The sequence below is a fragment of the Seriola dumerili genome, unplaced genomic scaffold (genome assembly GCF_002260705.1).
Source record: "Seriola dumerili isolate Sdu_G_001 unplaced genomic scaffold, Sdu_1.0 BDQW01000056.1, whole genome shotgun sequence".
Classification (NCBI taxonomy): domain Eukaryota; kingdom Metazoa; phylum Chordata; class Actinopteri; order Carangiformes; family Carangidae; genus Seriola; species Seriola dumerili.
The window spans coordinates 2,288,298-2,305,677 of NW_019174311.1; the positions used below are offsets into that span (position 1 = coordinate 2,288,298).

At 41.9% G+C, this 17,380-nt stretch overlaps 1 protein-coding gene across 1 annotated transcript in view; it reads right to left on the minus strand.

The window, feature by feature from the left end:
* Positions 1-17,380, minus strand: part of prdm16 (PR/SET domain 16) — a 122,751-nt gene that overhangs the window by 7,320 nt on the left and 98,051 nt on the right. The window contains exons 4-13 of the mRNA XM_022741628.1: positions 13,650-13,752; positions 9,507-9,708; positions 9,239-9,386; positions 8,797-8,950; positions 6,529-8,176; positions 6,277-6,364; positions 4,288-4,460; positions 3,578-3,655; positions 2,558-2,727; positions 698-869 (exon numbers count right to left, since the gene is read on the minus strand). Coding sequence (XP_022597349.1) covers positions 698-869; positions 2,558-2,727; positions 3,578-3,655; positions 4,288-4,460; positions 6,277-6,364; positions 6,529-8,176; positions 8,797-8,950; positions 9,239-9,386; positions 9,507-9,708; positions 13,650-13,752 — 2,936 coding nt within the window. The remainder of the gene's footprint in view (positions 1-697; positions 870-2,557; positions 2,728-3,577; positions 3,656-4,287; positions 4,461-6,276; positions 6,365-6,528; positions 8,177-8,796; positions 8,951-9,238; positions 9,387-9,506; positions 9,709-13,649; positions 13,753-17,380) is intronic.

Below are 17,380 nucleotides of genomic sequence, written 5' to 3' on the forward strand. Positions count from 1 at the left end.
GCAGAATAAATCCACCTGATTTAAAAAAAAATGTTGTTGAAATACACATTTGTCCCACAATGCAATACAAAAAAGAAAACAATTGTGGATGATGGCAGAACAGCTGCAGAACAATCTTAGAAAACAAACAAAAAAAACTAAGCATGGCATCTTTGAAAAAAACCCATCTTGTTTTGTTTTTGTTAAGTTTAATTAGAGGCATTGAAAAGTTGCAGTTGAATGAACTGTTATTTAATGTATTATCTAACCAAATATAGTAGGAAACTGAGTCACAGCTCTGATGTTGGTGACTATTGCCAAGCATCTTCAAGCCACTAGAGAGCAGTGTGCATCAAGTACTAGCATGTGCTGAATGCTGCTCTGCACAGGGGGAGAATGAAGGGGCTGCAAACATAAGATGTTGCTGTTGCTTTTACTTGGTCAAATGCTGTGTCCTCCCGCATTTCCATACGTGTTTGGACTATATGTCCTGATGAGATGAGAGGGATCAAAAAGTTCCTTAAAGTGAGGTCATTTGACTGTTCTTACTTCTTTAAAGTTCGGGTTGAGGTTAAATTTAAGATGTGGTTGGGGTAAGAATTAGAACTTGGCATGGAAAGTAGAGGGGTAGGCTCCTGGATCAAATGTAATCACTGAAGGTCTTTGCAAAAATCTTAATACAAATGTGGTCTGTGCAAGCGTGTTTTTTTGTTGTTACCTCTTATCCATGGAGCTGGAGGCCTGGTTCATCTCACTGTTGGAAATGAAGTTGCGGATTTCCGAGAAGTACGAGTCCTCCTTCTCATCTAAAAGTGCATGATTGTCTGGCTCGGAGTTTGGCGAGGAGATGGTGGTTCCTAGGTTGGAAAGCATCCCGGACTGTTGGCTCACTGTTGGGGAAAGCGTGCAGACATACACATCCACGCACATAAACACACATGGACATGCACACCAGCCACATATACATACACACAACCAAACACAGAAGGGTGATTAGCTTGATGATCATCAGACATACATAATAGATGAGCTGCAGGAAAATGCAAAATATCATGAGGTTTATTATGAACATAAGTCAGATTTTATTATTATACCAAAAGCTGAGATTGTGCAATTTTGTTCAAACTCTGTGATACATATTTTTTTTACTAACAGGAAAATGTTTATGGAATTCTGTGTGAAGGATAAACAGTGGTAAAAGACAAAAGACAAGCCTTGTGACATGTTGCTGTTCTTCTTGCATTTGCCAACTTCTTTTTTACATAACCCTCTTCTCTTATTCCCATAAATATAGAGGAAAGTGTCACAGTTACATACAGATAACTGAGGACATGCATTTTTTTAATGCTAAATTACACTGATTACTCCTCTTGTTTTCCCAAAAAGACATGTTTGTCTTGTGACAGTATCAGAGGCTTTCCCCATCTTCTTGCTCACGTGACAACACTGGCCCATTCTTCTCATATAGTCAGAGCTGATTAGACACACTGTTTACTGGCAGCACCCAGCTGAATATTCCCGAACACTCACACACAGGAGATGCCCAGTTTAACCACAGTCTTCCACTGTTGGCCAATGTGTAGTCAGACTCGAACCTTACTTTAGACCTCATATTTTGGTGACATTTATAGGTTTCGAAAAATATTTTCCCTCCATGTTTTTAAATTCAGTTCTCTTTCTTACAGGTTTTTATAACATTGCTCTTGGATATATCTCAGTGGCATTTAAGGCAAAGGATGGTGTAATTTACAAAATATAAGAATATCCCTGTTTATGTTCAAGTCAAGGACAGTGCCAGAATGCAGCATGTAACGTTGTGAATAAAAGAGAATATACTCCAAATATACTGTTTTTCCAGAAGGAGCCAGTCAGTGTTTCCTCAGTCTGTATCTTTGCAACTGACACTGAACAGTTTTAGCAGATGCTACTGTTTACTTCAATTTGACTCACATTTAGGAATCAGCAGTGTTCTCCTCAAGGATACATCAGGAAACATCTGCTCACTCTGCCGCAAGGAACTTGTTTATGAATTGCCTCTTATTAACATACTCACAAGTCAAACAATGGCATTCTTTGGTATCTGACAAATTTAGTTTGTACGTTGGCGATGTCACAGCAGTTTGCAGCTCCAGTGGGGACAAGCTGCATAAGTGCATTGCCTTGCTTCATTAGGGTGTCATTTTGAATTTAGAAATGTCAACACAATTGTGAAGCACAGATCAGTCGGATGTAAGTGCTCAAACATGCAATCGCTCAGTTCAAAAACTTTGTTTTCCATCCTTCCAGAGGGGCGTACTTTCATGATGGATCTAAAAAAGCTGTTTTTGGCAATGCAGTAGGAAAAGCAAGTGTGAATACTTCAATTAAGTGGTTTTCCCACTTTAAATCATTCACAATACCAAACTAAACATTTATTGAGGTGAAGATTTAAAATTTTCCAAATGGGTAATGTGAGCCATTCATTATCCAGTCCATTAACATAACACAAAATAACCAGTCCCTGTTTAATAACTACATTGCAGTTCTCACAGACCCACTTTTCTCACAGAAAACTGAGTCATGGATGTTGCAGACTGACCAGGAATGTTCTCATGCTCGTGCTTCTTGAGATGGCGGTCGAGGTTGGTTTGCTGACCAAAGCAGCGGTTGCACAAGTGACACTTGAAGGGTTTCTCCTTGTTATGGATGTTGCGAACGTGGCGTTGAAGATTGGATGAGATGCTGAATGAGCGGTCACAGTATTTACACCTGCCAAAGGAGAACAGAAGAATGTAAAAGTGAGGCAGCGCGGCATAGTGAGCAATGACTGCTTTTCGGCCACATAGGAAGGCAGGGTTCATGGTTTTGCAGACTGCAAATTGGTTTTTTAACATTTTTTGGGAGGAGCACAACATAGACTTGGTTTTTGAACATAAATTGTTCAGAACATAAATTGTTCAGTAACTGGATTGAAGAGAGTAATGGAAAGACTGATAGCAAATGAGTTCTGCAGAGTCGGTTAAAAAACTTATAATAATATAATAATTCAAACTATGTAACGGTTGTGTTGCCAGTGTTGTTTTTTAAACATCATTTTCAATATTTATGTTTATGTTTTTTGTTTTTTTTTTAAAATTTTTTCAACGGATGCACCAACCCAATCCCTCAATTCAGAGCCCCATCGGGCAATAACAATTTCCCAGCCATTGGAATCACTTTTACATAAGGAAAACTGGGCCAGCTGTGGTCTAAAAAATACAGAGACGGCCGCCCACCGTGACTTAATGAATGTTACTGATAAGGTCAGTATTGGAACCCGATACTAATTCCGCAGATTGTATAGATGCATCCCTAATTTTGTACCTGCATTAAAATAAAACACAGATAAATTACTGCATATCTTAACAAATAAAACTAAAATGAACAGGCCCTATGTCTCTGTTGATTCACCCAAGCAAACAGAATAAAGTCCCACAGAGAAAGGCCAGCAGAGGGATGCCAAGTGTGGAGAATAGCAGTGAGACAAGGACACAAAAAAAAGAAGAGCATCTGTGGGAGCAAAGAGCTTTTCACAAAGATTATAGATTAGACTGAACTACAATAGAATACGATGCAGTACCTGTAGGGTTGTTCTCCTGTGTGTGTCCGCAAGTGTCTGGTGAGGTTTGCTGAACGAGGGAAGATTTTCCCACAGTACCTGGCGGAAAGAATGGATGGATGAGAATCAGAAAAAAAAAAAGTATTTTATCATCACTGCAAATATTGATTGTAACAGAATACAGTGTCATGTATGTTGGATGGTGATTTTTTACTTGGGTGGGGCTCCAGGCACTGACGGCTACATCTACAGAGGACTGTTACATTTACTCGACAACTGAACCAGAAAAGAAAAACAGACTCAATCCACCAGCTCAGTCTGGCTACTTAATCTATCTGTCTCTTTTGTCACCAAGAAGAAGGATCCTCCTGACTGCTCCTTTTTTGTAATGTTGTTGCCATCTGTTTAAACGGACCAGTGGAGCTGGCAATGCCTGATGCGGTAATGGATATGTCTTACAGATATGTCCTATGTCCTACTGTACTAGAGCTAAACAGAAGGAGGTTCAAGAACGTCAGAGCTCAAAATGCCCCAATGTGTCCCCTTCATGTTTCTTACAAGAGTGGAATAGAGTGGCTAAATGTCTCTCGGCTTTAAAAGGAGGCTACGGTTATTGATAGTGTGAAACAATCAGGAACTGCCTTCCTTGTGTGAGGTCTTGACTGGCTACTCAGTCAAACACTCATGAATCCCGCTCTTTTATTGGTTTATAGGTGCTGTCTTCCACTAACCTGCAGGCGTAGCGCTCCTTGCCCTTACGGAGGATGGCGTCTGAGAGGGAAGGTGGTGGTGAGCGGAAATTGAACAGTGGATGAGCTGAGTGTTGCAGCGAATTGGGCGGTGCGTCAAGTTTTAGAGCACCAAAGCTCTCCAACTTCTCTGTCATGGTCTCCATGGCTGACATCTGGGGGGAAAGAGTATGTGGAGATGGCAAAAATCAAAAAAGGAATAGGTAAGAGCAATATATATATATATATATATATATATATACACACACACACACACACACACACACGTGTGTGTGTTAAAAAAGAAAAGAAAGCATTGAAAACAAAGACACAATGTCAGAAAAAAAAGGGAGCGAGGGAAAGAGACAGAGAACGGAAGCTTTGAGGAAGCAGTATATCAGAGGTTAGCCTTGTTGTTTGTGCTAAAAGCGAGTCACCTCCATGACCTGTAACACATTCACAAATGCTCAAGTACCATTCATCCAGTACCCCCCCTCCACCCACCCTCTCTACCTCTTACCTTCTTCTGCTGAAGCTACAGTTGCAGGCTGGCAAACTGGCTAAATGAGGCATTCAAGAGCCCCAATTGGAGCTGTACAATTTAGTTTGAGATACCCCCAACTGATAGCCGCTTCCCCTCCCCTAGAAGCTTGTGAACAAAGGGGACCAGTTATGTAGAAGTTTATTTGCCAAAAACAGCTTACATCCTTCCTTTTTAGTGAATACGGGACGGGAGAGACACAGGGACAGACACTCCGTCTCGACGTGTTTATTCGCAGTCTGAGAACGGGTGGAGGGGGAGCGGGGTGATTCCGTCATGAGACTGAATTAGAGGTGGCATTGTGTTTGGATCACTGGGAGGATCGCAGCTTAGACTCTCTCATATGAGAGGTTTTTACTTGGGAGCCTGTGAAAACTTTTCATCCTGGGGATATTGATGAATTATGAGTATTCATTTACAAACACTGTAACACACATGGATTAAATAACTGACATAAAGTATACAGAGAATTAACTCACTCTCCTTTGTGTCAAAAACTCTCAAAGACCTGCAAGGTCATATGTATTTTTCCCATCTCATCTGATTTTTTTTATTTTAATTACAAAAAAAAAAACTTTTCTTACGTCACTCATTTATAAAGACATAACTACACACACGTGTGTAACGTCTTATATGCAAATATATGTTCATGTGTAAATTTATCTGTCTATATGCACCAAGTGTGTGTATTGCAAAGTCACAGTTGATTGAGGACACAGATTTCCAGGTCAGATTAAACTGCTTCCCCAACGAGAGCCCCCCATTCTCCTGGACACAAACACAGGATGTCCTTGATGGACACGGTGCTATTATCTAGCCAGCCAGCCAGCCACAGAGAAAAAAACTTGGAGGGGATTGAGTTATTAGCTGGCCTGTGGGCTCGCAGCACATGAAACAATGCCACAACTAAGATTAGCGTGGCCAAGAGAGGTAGTTTGTTACAATTCAAACGGTTATTATTCTCTCTTTTATTAATACTATCATTCCTTGTAATCAAGATTTGTAGAGGCAGGGAGGGTCTAGGGACAGTCAAACAATATGACTGATTATCAAAGGGGCTGCGATAACAGACTGTGTCTTCTGAAAAAGGTAGAAGTGCCGAGGTACACAGGCGCCATTCAGTAAACAAAGGAAGAAATCATACAGAACCCTTGAGAAAATAACATCAACACTGTGGAATGATGGTGCATAGGGCCCTATCAATTCAGGTTGCAGCAGCGTGGGAGGCAGGACTGAGGTATTTTCACATAATACATGGTTTGAAAATAATAGTTGATAGCATCTGGGAATAATCAGCCTGTATGCAATACCTGGAGGTCAATTCCCCTGTTTTGTATTCCCTTGCTGTAGTTTTTGTTCAAAGTGCGTGTACCATTTACTGTTTCTATCTAAAATTACACCAAGTGCGTCCCTAGATTTGCAGTGTGTATGTGTGTGTGCTGTAAGCCTACCTGTGGATGGAAGAGTGGTGGTGAGGGCCTGAGGAACTTTTCCTTCAGAGCTCCTACGGGGTCGAGTAACTTCCTCTTCTCCACCCTGCTGGACCAACAACAAGGCAGAGGGTTACGTACCAGGGTCAGATTCATCCACAGCCTCAAACCACATACTAATCACCAACTTCTACCTTATTCAATGTGTGTACATAAGCCTTGATATTACTCGTGTGGGAATATCAGTTCCTGGTCTAATCGGGGCTGAAATACCTGTATATGGGGTCCATGAAGAATGCTGAGGGCTTGGCATAGTGTAGGGGTGGAGGCTGGTGAGGCTGTGCCTGGGGCTGCTGGTGCTGGGAGATGGAGGATTGGTGCAATGACTGGGAGTGGGGGTGTGGAAATCCAGCTGGGGTTTCATCCTTGATGGAGATCCCCTTTCCAACTCCATAGACGTGGTTCTTTCGATTATGTGGCTCAGCTGACACACCATTATGACCTCCTCGGCTCCGGCTGCCAATGCTGAGGTCCAATGGCTGTTCTTCACTGCTAGATATTGCTAAAGGTCCACTACTGCTCCCAGTACTACTGTTGGGGTTTGAGGGGTTTGTTGGGGTGGGAAGAGCTAACTTGGTCTCCTTGGGCTTTGTGGTGAGATCAAATGGTGACTCTGCTGTGGGAGCAGGAGCCCCCGGGGCACCAGAGACTATCTTGTGCAGCTGCTCGCGGGGTGACTTGGGTTCTGCCTTAAAGAACAGGCTAGGATTAAGGGCGCCTCGATCAGCACTAAAGGGATAGAGGGAGTTGTGGAAGTTGGGCAGGAACTGGAAGGGAAACATGGAATGGTAGGGCAGTGGACCCATCTTCTTCTCCTGATGAAGACCAATCAAACCTGGACCAAAATATTTCTCAGCAATAGAAGCGATGGCTTTGATGGAATCAGTGGTGGCTGCATTGGCATTTGAGGTGGCAGGTGGGAGGGCTTGCTCGTCGGGCGGAGGGAAGAAGGAGTGCTGGGATGATGCAGAAGAGAGAAATGGACGATCGATTGCGAGGTTCCCCGAACTAGACACGGCTGATATCAGTGCACTGTTCGTGTCTTCTAACTGGTGGGCTTCTTGACTTGATATGGCCCCAGATGGCTTCCTTCTTTTACCACTTCGCTCGCGTTCACTCTCTCCATCGCTCTCCAGGTCAGAGCCATCACCTGAAGCAGTACCAGTGGTGGTGTCCAAATCTGTCCCACTTGTGGTATTAACGTCTTCAAGATCACTACCGTCAGACATGTCTGCCATCTTAGATTTTGGCTTGGCTTCTCCACTAGAAGACAAATCCAATTTGTTCTCTTTCTCTTTGTCTTCCACCTGACTCAAACCATTGCCTCCATTACTGTTTGTGGAACTAACCAGGGACAGTGGAGGTACATCTAGGGGACTCCGCGGCAGCTTCACCTCCTGACTGCTGCTGCTCAGCGGGCTCTTTATCAACGAACTGGCCGGCAATAAAGGTGGCCGAGGATACAGTGATGGGGGGAAGATACCTGGGAAACCATGTGGGAGTGATGGGAAACCATGGGGTCCTGGGGAGAAGGGCAAGCCAGCGTGAGGGTGAGGTCTGGACGGAAAGTAGTCAGTGAATCCTAAACCTGACTGGTTTAGACCTGGAAGGTGGGAATGATGGGACTTGGCCTTGGCCATGATGGGACTAGAGCTCATGGGGATGCCAGGGTTGAACATCCCTGCAGGAGAGCCATAATGGTTTTTGCCCTCACAGAAACGGCGATGCTTGTTGAGGGAGGAGGTAGTGCTGAACAACTGCCCACAGTCCTTGCATTTGATCTGGGTACGGCAGTCAGCATGCATACGCTTGTGGCGGCAGAGGTTGGAGAACTGGGTGTAGGATTTGTGGCACACCTCGCCTGGGGGAGCAAAAAGACGCAGCCCATCAGGGCCTGGTTAAACCCATTTTAACACTGTCTCTAACTCTGTATACCAAATCAACTCCAACACATACATCTTAATGGAAACTGCTGATAAAATAGATAGAAAAGGAAGGGGGCAGCGTTCTGTTGATGAAACCAATCAAACCAAACAGCTACATTGTTTCTGATTTACTGTATCTGCATTGTGATGTATTTTACTGGCAAATATTTACTGAACACATGCAATAAAGATCATAAAATCCATATGTATTCAATTACTTTAAAGAGAGAAAAAAAATTAATAATTCTGTAGCAACATTATCTTTGCTTTTTTTAGTAGTCCAAAATAATCTAAGCCATATGTCATAAAGCTTTGCTTGAAAGAAAAAGTGAACAGGTCAAATCTATTATTTACAGTACATAATCAAATTAAAAGCAATACAAATATGATCTGTGGACATGTGCTTGGTTCAGAAGATATAAACCAAGCTAGTGTAGATGGAGAGGAAAGATGAGTGCAGGATGATGGAGAGGTAGATGAGGTAGAAAGAAAATAGGCAGAAAAATATGGACAATTAAGGATGAAGTGATCATTAACTTCCAAAGCTGTCACTTACAGATAAAGGGTTTGACACTGCTGTGGATGTGCTTATGCTGCTTGAGGCCTGACGAGGTGGCAAAGGTCTTGCCACACTCAGGACATGTGTGAGCGCGTGCCCCCACGTGCTGGGAGCGGATGTGGCGCTGAAGGTTGCTGGGATCTGTGAACACCTGCAATTTGAAATAAGTGTATAAAAATACAAATATAAGTATATAATAATTCACAATGCAAAAAAAAAATCATTTCCCTTTTTGTATTATATTTTGACATTCTCACTATTCTCATTGCTAATGAAAAAATACAGCACTCTCATTGCTTAAAGTAAAGTTGCTGTTCTTTCCGAATGACTAACTCTACATCCAGTACCACTCTGATTTAAAAAACAAGACCAGCAGAATTTCTGAAGCAGATAAAGCCTGTGTGTCCTGTGCACAACTTACGTGCCGGGTATGCTGTACCTTATCACAGTTTTCACACTCAAAGCGCTTGCCACTGTCATGTGACATCTGGTGACGGATGAGGTTGGATTTCCAGTTGAAGGCTTTGGGGCACTGGTCACACTTGTATTCCCTCTCCTCTGTGTGGACTATCATGTGTTGGCCCAGACTTTATAAAGGGAGCACAGGTTCATCAGTGAATTCAATAAATCACTCAAGTCCTTATAATGTGCATATCTTAATGAGTACTGAGGCGTGGTAGGAGTTGCTGTCACGTGTCTCTGTGTACCTGTACTCATTTGGGAAGATCTTCTCGCAGTCTTTACACTCGTGGATCGGCTCGTCGCTGTCCTCCCGCTCCTGTTTGAAGTCATCTCTCAGTGTGTCAAAGATGGAGCCGCCGCTGGAGCACGAATACTTCTGGTGCCGCCGTAGCTCAAGTGTTGAAGAGAAAAGCTCATCACAGTCTTCACAGCGGTACATCTGCTCGTCTACACACACACACACACACACACACACACACACACACACACACACACACACACACACAGATTTGTTTAGCCGTCAGACAGTTGAGCTCACTGAAATATGTAATATCCATTAAAATCAATCTTAACTGTGTAAAGAAAAATTTTACACCTTTGATATGAATAATATAATATTCATATAATATGAATAATAATATATATAATATATAATCAAATGTTTAAATGTTATAGTTTGATATTGTGTGTTTGACACTGAGTGTAACTGCTAACAATTTAAAAAAGGTACAAAATTCTTATTTATTCCCCTTAACAAAATGGTGTTTTCCAGTCTTAAAAGCCTATTTCTTATAGACAATACAATATCTTAAATGAAAAAATAAATTTGCTTTTTTTTTCTTCTTTTTTACATTTTTTTTTCTCATCAACATAAAATTAAAATAAAAAAATCCACATAAAGATAAAGAGCTAATATCAAAACTTGGATTAACAATCTAAAGTTTTATCTTCACATAAACCAAATGTAGATTCCTGGAGTGGGACAAAAGGCAGCAACTGATACCTCTGATAATTTACACTGTTGCTGGGTGATATTTAATTGTATCCACTGGCAAACATAGATGACTACATTTTATGGGAGTCAAGACAGTACCAACTTTGCTGTGCACAAAGAAATGAGCGAGTGATGGTTTGCATCTTAGTATTTACTATCTCCTGTAGGCTACATCTCCCTGGAAATGCAGAACTATAAAAACTGTCCATAGCACTGAACAAGAACAAAAATCTACTGCCTATCTTTAGTTACAGCTAAATAGACTCCCATTCAAATGGTTAAAGCAACAATCCTGCAATTGACATTCACATAAAATGGAAATCAATTATCAGTGACATGTAGCCTTCATTAACACAGTTAATTGCTTGTTAAAGCAAGTGTTTGCTTGAGACTGGAGGTGTAATAGCACACAGGGGAAACAGTAGGGGCTGGTCTTCCCCTTCCATGTTGATAACCTTTACAATACTTCTCACCACCAAGGTCAAACGCATAAAACTCGGGCCAGCTTTTTCAATAGCAAGTTCCTGAGTCAGACGCCAAGTTCAACAGATCAGGGGAAAGCCCAGTGGAGTGTCTTTGTGCAGGGGCATGAATGTGTGTATGTGTGTGTGAGTGTGCATGTCTTTATGTGAGCATTTTCCAAAAAGAATGAGCCGCAAGGAACAGAAGTAAGCAGGGGCACAGTGGCGCCAACCCCATGGTGATTTCAGCGCCAACCTGCCATACCCTCTTTGCCATGACCCAAGCAGCCAACGCCTGAGCTGCCCCCCCCCCCGGGTGTCCCAACACGCCATGCACACCCATCCATCATTTCAAGCTGCAATAAATGGGTTTATCCAAAATTGACTTACAGTGCATTGCTCACCTGTTTTCTACTGCATGTGACCGTTTATCCAGCTGGAACTTCTTGGACACATTAAAAGGGCATTAGCGTAGCAACATCAATGTGTCTAATCTTGGGGAGAAGGATAAATTACCTTCTGGTCAATGGGCCATTACACTGAGCTTAAATGCTAAACTAACTAGCTCACTTCGACACCAGCGTGCACATATTTCATGAAGAGTGAGAGTTGGTTGTGATTTGCTGAGAAGCTCAAACATCTCAGATATTTTTTGTCTGTCGGCTTTAACAGCAGAAAATGTTTGTTTTTTTTAAAGGTGGCCATGCACAGACGTACTTGCAAGATCCTCCTGCAACAGGAACATGGGTGTTGAGAAATGATCGGAGTGGATCGTCAGGTGTGCATGTGTGTGTTTCAGTGAGGCTGCACGTAAATGAAGGTGCTTGCGTGTGTACACCAGCGTCAGTCTGGTCTAGGCAGTTGGGTGGGATGGGGTGGAGTGGGGGGTGGTGGGGGGTTATAAAGGGGAGACTAATAGCTCTCTGGGAGACGAAGGGAAGCACAATTATGTGCAGTTTAGCAGCTAATCTGGGAGCATGGGTGAGGTCTCAGGGGACTCCTCAAGTCCTCTACTTCAAATTCCTTCTCCGATAAGCCAGACACAGAGAGCAGGGCTGCACTGCCAAGCTCCCACTCAGCCCTCCTACCTTTCTCCCTCTCACTCACACAAATACATGGAGACAAGCAAACAAAACAGACACTTTCATCCCGACAGCGAGTGGACTTCCACTGTCTCTCTTTGCCCTCCTCTCCGTCTTCTCGTCTCGCTTCCTCACAAACAAACATCTTCAAAAAGCAGATGAACTGTAATTTTTTTTTTCGGCCTGCCTTCATCTCTCTCTCACAGCAACACACAACGGCAAATACTTTGGCTCTGACACATACATTCTGGCAGGTGGAGAGCCTCTCTTTCCCCTCTGTCTGCCTCCCTCTCTTTATATTCACATGCATACACACACACAGAGGAACTGAACAAATCATTTACAAGTCTGCTTCATCTTTGACACACTCCTCCAACATGCCAATCTGGTTCTTTTCAATAATCTAGCCTGCTTCGAGCTCCTGTTTCCTCCTGTTCCTTTGGCATGGAGAGCTGTGCATAAACTGTGCATCATGTAAAGGAGGGAGGGGTGGGGGGTGGGGTTGGGAGGCTGGTGAACTGCAGAACATCTCACGAACATCTTGTTCTCCCTCCACCATTTTATAATCAATGACAAGTAAGAGTAATCAGATTTTTTTTTTTTTTCGTCCGTGGTTCCAGAAAGACTGGAAACACAACAAAACAATGTTACCTGACAACAGCAGTTCACCACAATAAGTCCAAGATGTTGAAAGAAATACAGCGGAACTACGGCCCCTTTTACGCTCAAGTGAACTTTGAAAGAAAAGCCCAGATCGACATTGAACAGCTGTCCAAGTTAGATGATGAGATAAAATATTGAACATATTCAGTCTGACGTGTAGAGACACGGTTGAAAGGTAGTGAGTACAGTGAGTCGGGTTACCCAATCGGGGGGGGGGGTGACGCACTTTGAAACGTGAGCCAATTTGCAGAGACAACAGTGTGTACAGCTACAACACTTCACACAGGCGACGCTGCGGGTTTTAGTGATATTACAGTGAAAAACAAAGATTAAACAAAAATACACAGAAATTAATTCGTTCGATGGATTTTTTTATCTCAACATCTAATTCGGATTTAAAAAGCCCGCTCTTCAACTAGACACGTCGGATAAAAGACGACTACGTTAATAACAAAAGGCGATTTCAGGCTGCCATCGGATTAATTTATTTATAATTATTAAATAATTAAATATGTTAATAAATAAACTAACAAATAAATAAATAAAAACACGGGCCGATTCTCCGGGGCATCGATTGAATGAACGCATGGCAGAGACAGAGACGCTAAAGATCCTGAAGTCCACTAAAACTTTCAAAAACGCTTAGGCTGAATTATTAATGGGGACAAACTGGAAATTTGACTGAGTAATACAATGATATTATCATCATTCTTTGGCCGATAAATAATAACTGTAAACTCTCAGCCTAAAGGTCACGAGTGCTCCTGTATGACGTGTTTGGTCTCTGGCTTTCCATTTACAGAAAAGTTCGACTTAGTTTGGATGGAATATGACAAGTGCCAAATGACGCCCTAACACACTGTTTCAGGCAAAGGGGCGCATTACATTGCAGCATTGTGAGTGCGCAATTCAGACCAGACTCTTGATGTAGCCTTCATTATTGGCAGGCCTATTTTAAATGACAGGTCCAGAACGGCCTTCGACCAGATGCTTAATTCCATGCTGGAAATTTATGATTCGAATAATTCACATTTCTTGAGGAAAAGAAAAAAAATTCTTGGAGGGACAGATGGTGTCTTTTTTCCCGTCACATTAGCTGGGTTATGGAGTGTGTTGGCCGCGAAAGCAGCACAGGATGCAGGTTGGAGTTTGTTTAAAATGTGCGCTAATGACGCGCATTAATCTTACCTTGTAGGTTGGGTGCCATGGATCCCTCGGGGAAAACACCGTCCTTCATATACACTAAAAGCTCCTCCCCTGCCTCAATGTCCCGCACAGCTTTATAATAAATCTGAGGAGAGAGAGAGAGAGAGAGAGAGAGAGAGAGAGAGAGAGAGAGAGAGAGAGAGAGAGAGAGAGACTTTAACTTAAGGTCAAGATGGTTTTAATAAGTCTGGACCCTCACGTATATATTATAGCAGTTACAGGAAGGGCCTTGTGTTGAAGTTGATGATATTAGCATATTAATAGCCTACCTATAGCTGTTATTAAGAAAATAAAACAAAATGCATGCCTAAAATAAACTACATTATCAGGCTGCAGCAGAGTTATTCAAAGATCATACATCATCTGAAATATTCAAATATTAACAATTTATTCTTACTAATTAAAAGCCGTGCTGTGAGAGGTTATTTTATTTTAATATAGCCTATGATACAACACAATGATTTGTGCCACAATGACTCAAACTTTATAAAATAAACAAAACGAATATAAAATAATAATTTTCCCCTCATCACAAATCACTTAAAATAAAACATAAAAATCTGGATCTGTGTACTTTCACAAAGAATTACTCAAACATGAAAAGAGGGAAAGTGCAGAAGAAATCCAGACGATACAAATGCTGCTGTAATGAGTGTAAACAGTCTGAAAGAAAAGTGGTGGATCAAACGAAAATAAACATCAAACAGCCCAGCTGCTCTCCTACGTCTTTTATTTACAGCTGCAGCAAACCGGGAAATGTCGGCTCTTTATCTGCACAAAACGATTCATTTAACTGAGGTAGTTTAATTTGTGTGATCGAGAATAAATAATTACTGAACTACGAAGTTTTTTTTTTTTGTTTTTTTTTTGCTATGATAAAGATGAGGAAAACAGAAAACAAGAATAAAATTATGACAAAATTCGAGGCCATTCAGTGTCCAGGCCTCTGGCAGTCTGTATCCAACATCTAGACAATCTGTGCACAAAACTAAGCTTATACATTCACGTGCAGTCTAAACACTATTCATTCAGCCGGGTCACAATGAACATGTTTTAATACAAAATAAATAAACCACAGCGCAAGAAAAAGCCCACTTCAAGCTGCATGCAGAAAATGTGGTCTATGAACACATGGGGGCGCTCTGCACCAACTCAACGGTATCAATACAACGAGGAAGGCAGAGCACACTCATTCACACACACACACACACACACACACACACACACACACACACACACACACACACAAACGCAGAGGAGCAGGCAAGTGAAAATAACTTCCAAGACTTGCTGAGCTTAAGATGAGACCAGGACCAGGGTTAAAATATTACTATTATTATTATTGTTATTATTATTATCATTATTATTATTATTATTATTGTTGTTGTTATTATTATTATTATTACTATTATTTTTATTATTATTAATATACAACAGTTAGGCTACGCGGCGGAAGCCTCTCTACACTTTTTCGACCTGACCTTTCTTTTCTCCGTGAGACGGAAGAGTTGAGAAAGTTGCGCGGCGCTGCGGAGAGCCTCCAACTGCAGTAGCACTTCAGTCCCGGTGGAGTTGGCGACACAACCCATAGTAGGTCTACCGGAGAGGGAGCGGGGCACTGGAGCGGACAGGGCCGGGGAGAGAAGGTCGCGGAGCAGCCAGGAGCGCTGCGGACGGTCGGTGATCGTTCCCTCTGGCTGGATGAAGCCCGACGCTCCTCTGCTGGGCTACTCTCTAATCTAGTCACTGAGCGCGTCTTTGATGATGATGATGAGTCTCTCGCTCTCTCTTTCTCTCTCTTTCTCTCTTTCGGGCTCTCTCTCTCATTAGTGATTCCCTATTGCCCCTTGGTGCTCTCTCGGTTACCCGTCGGCCACTCCTCCTCGTCTTATCTCCAGCCAAAAGGATTGAGGGATCTGCGGCGCAGACCCCTCCCCGCATCTCCGATCCCAGCCGCCGATTTGGCCGCTTGATAAATCTATTATTGATGTAAATAATGGATAAAACAGCCTGACAGACTTGCACTCACTCTATTACTTTCACACACACACTTGTCCGTAGGACGGTCGAATACACACACGCGCACACGAACATATAGATAAGCACAGAAAGTGTATCAATATCGACTGTTATCGATGCGCAATGTTGTTTAACTTTTGTTCGAAATATTATTTCGTTCACTTTCTTCCAGTCTGGCCTCACCACAACATCTCTTTGGACTCGGAGGTCAAGTTTGGATTAAATGGGGTTAAACCAGTAACTTGGTAAAACTATATTTTAATAGGACTTGTGAAAAATGATGAAAATGTCTTTTTATTCATCCATCATCAAACGGTTATTTTTTAAAGCTATTGTTATTATTAATATCATTATTTGAGTTTTCCTCAGTCATCTTAATTGTGTTTGTTGCGGAAAAAACAAAGAAGGAAACACTGCAGGGGACATGATAGGAATATGTGCACTGGAGAAAAAAAAGGAATCTTTTATATGAACAACATCGCAATATCGTGTTTAAACACTTTCACAATTTTATAGTCCATGCAATATATCTTGTATTCTGTTTATTTTACAGCTGATAAAATAGCTTGTTATTAATGACACATCTTCCTCCTTTTATGACAAGATTATAGATCAGCAAATATATTAATCTTTTTGAACGAATATGGCCAGTTAATAAATAAGGAAATTTTAATTACATTTCTAATTAATTTTTCTAATGTTTACAGCATTTTCAGTCTTTATGAATCTTTGTGTGTGTGTGTGTGTGTGTGTGTGTGTGTGTGTACTCTACAGTAAGGCCTGCACACTCAGACCTGTTTTGACCTCTTCCCATCTCTGTCCAGTGTTCAGGGGACAGATGTCTCATCGATCAATGCCAGCCGTAGGGCCCGCAATAATCCCCCACTGTGGCCTCATACACACACACACACACACACACACACACAAACGAACAAACAACAGTGTCTATTTATTGATGGATCCGTTCGGGGGTAGAAGGGCAGATCAAACAGCGTTGGAAAGGGCTCCACTCCAAACCACAAAAGATGAAGTACTGACAAGAAGGTGGACAAGGTTCGTCTTCTTTTCAAACCCCCATGTCTTACCCACCCAATTCACACACACACTCACACACACACACACACACACACCACCCATTGCGCTCTCTCAGCCGTTTCCATCATACTTGGCCTTAGAATCACTGAATGGGATCGGTTTACACACCAGTTTTGGGTGATTCTTGGCATTCTAAATGAGAACTTTTTCATTGGGTTAGACACACACACACACACACACACACACACACACACACACACACACACACACACACAAATGGTAAACTGTTGATTTGCCTTGTTTTTGTGGCCATCATTTAGGGAGCCTGAATATTACATTAAGAAACTGCAAACAGGACTGAGTGAGAGCAGTTGTTTCTCTGCAGATACCTACACAAAGCACTGGTACATGCTTTTTCTAGAAAAACTACAAAAAACACTGTATGCACCTGATGTGTGTGGAAACAAATACAAAAAATGATCTAAATTATGCATTATCAGGCATACATTTGTTCATCGTACATCATTAATGCCAAACAAATAAACAAATAAATTATCCACTTGCTTTTTAAAAGGTTACTCTGTGCATTTGAATTTGCTCTGTGTGCATATTTCCATAAACTCATGCATTGTGCATGCCTATACAAAACAAAAAAAGAA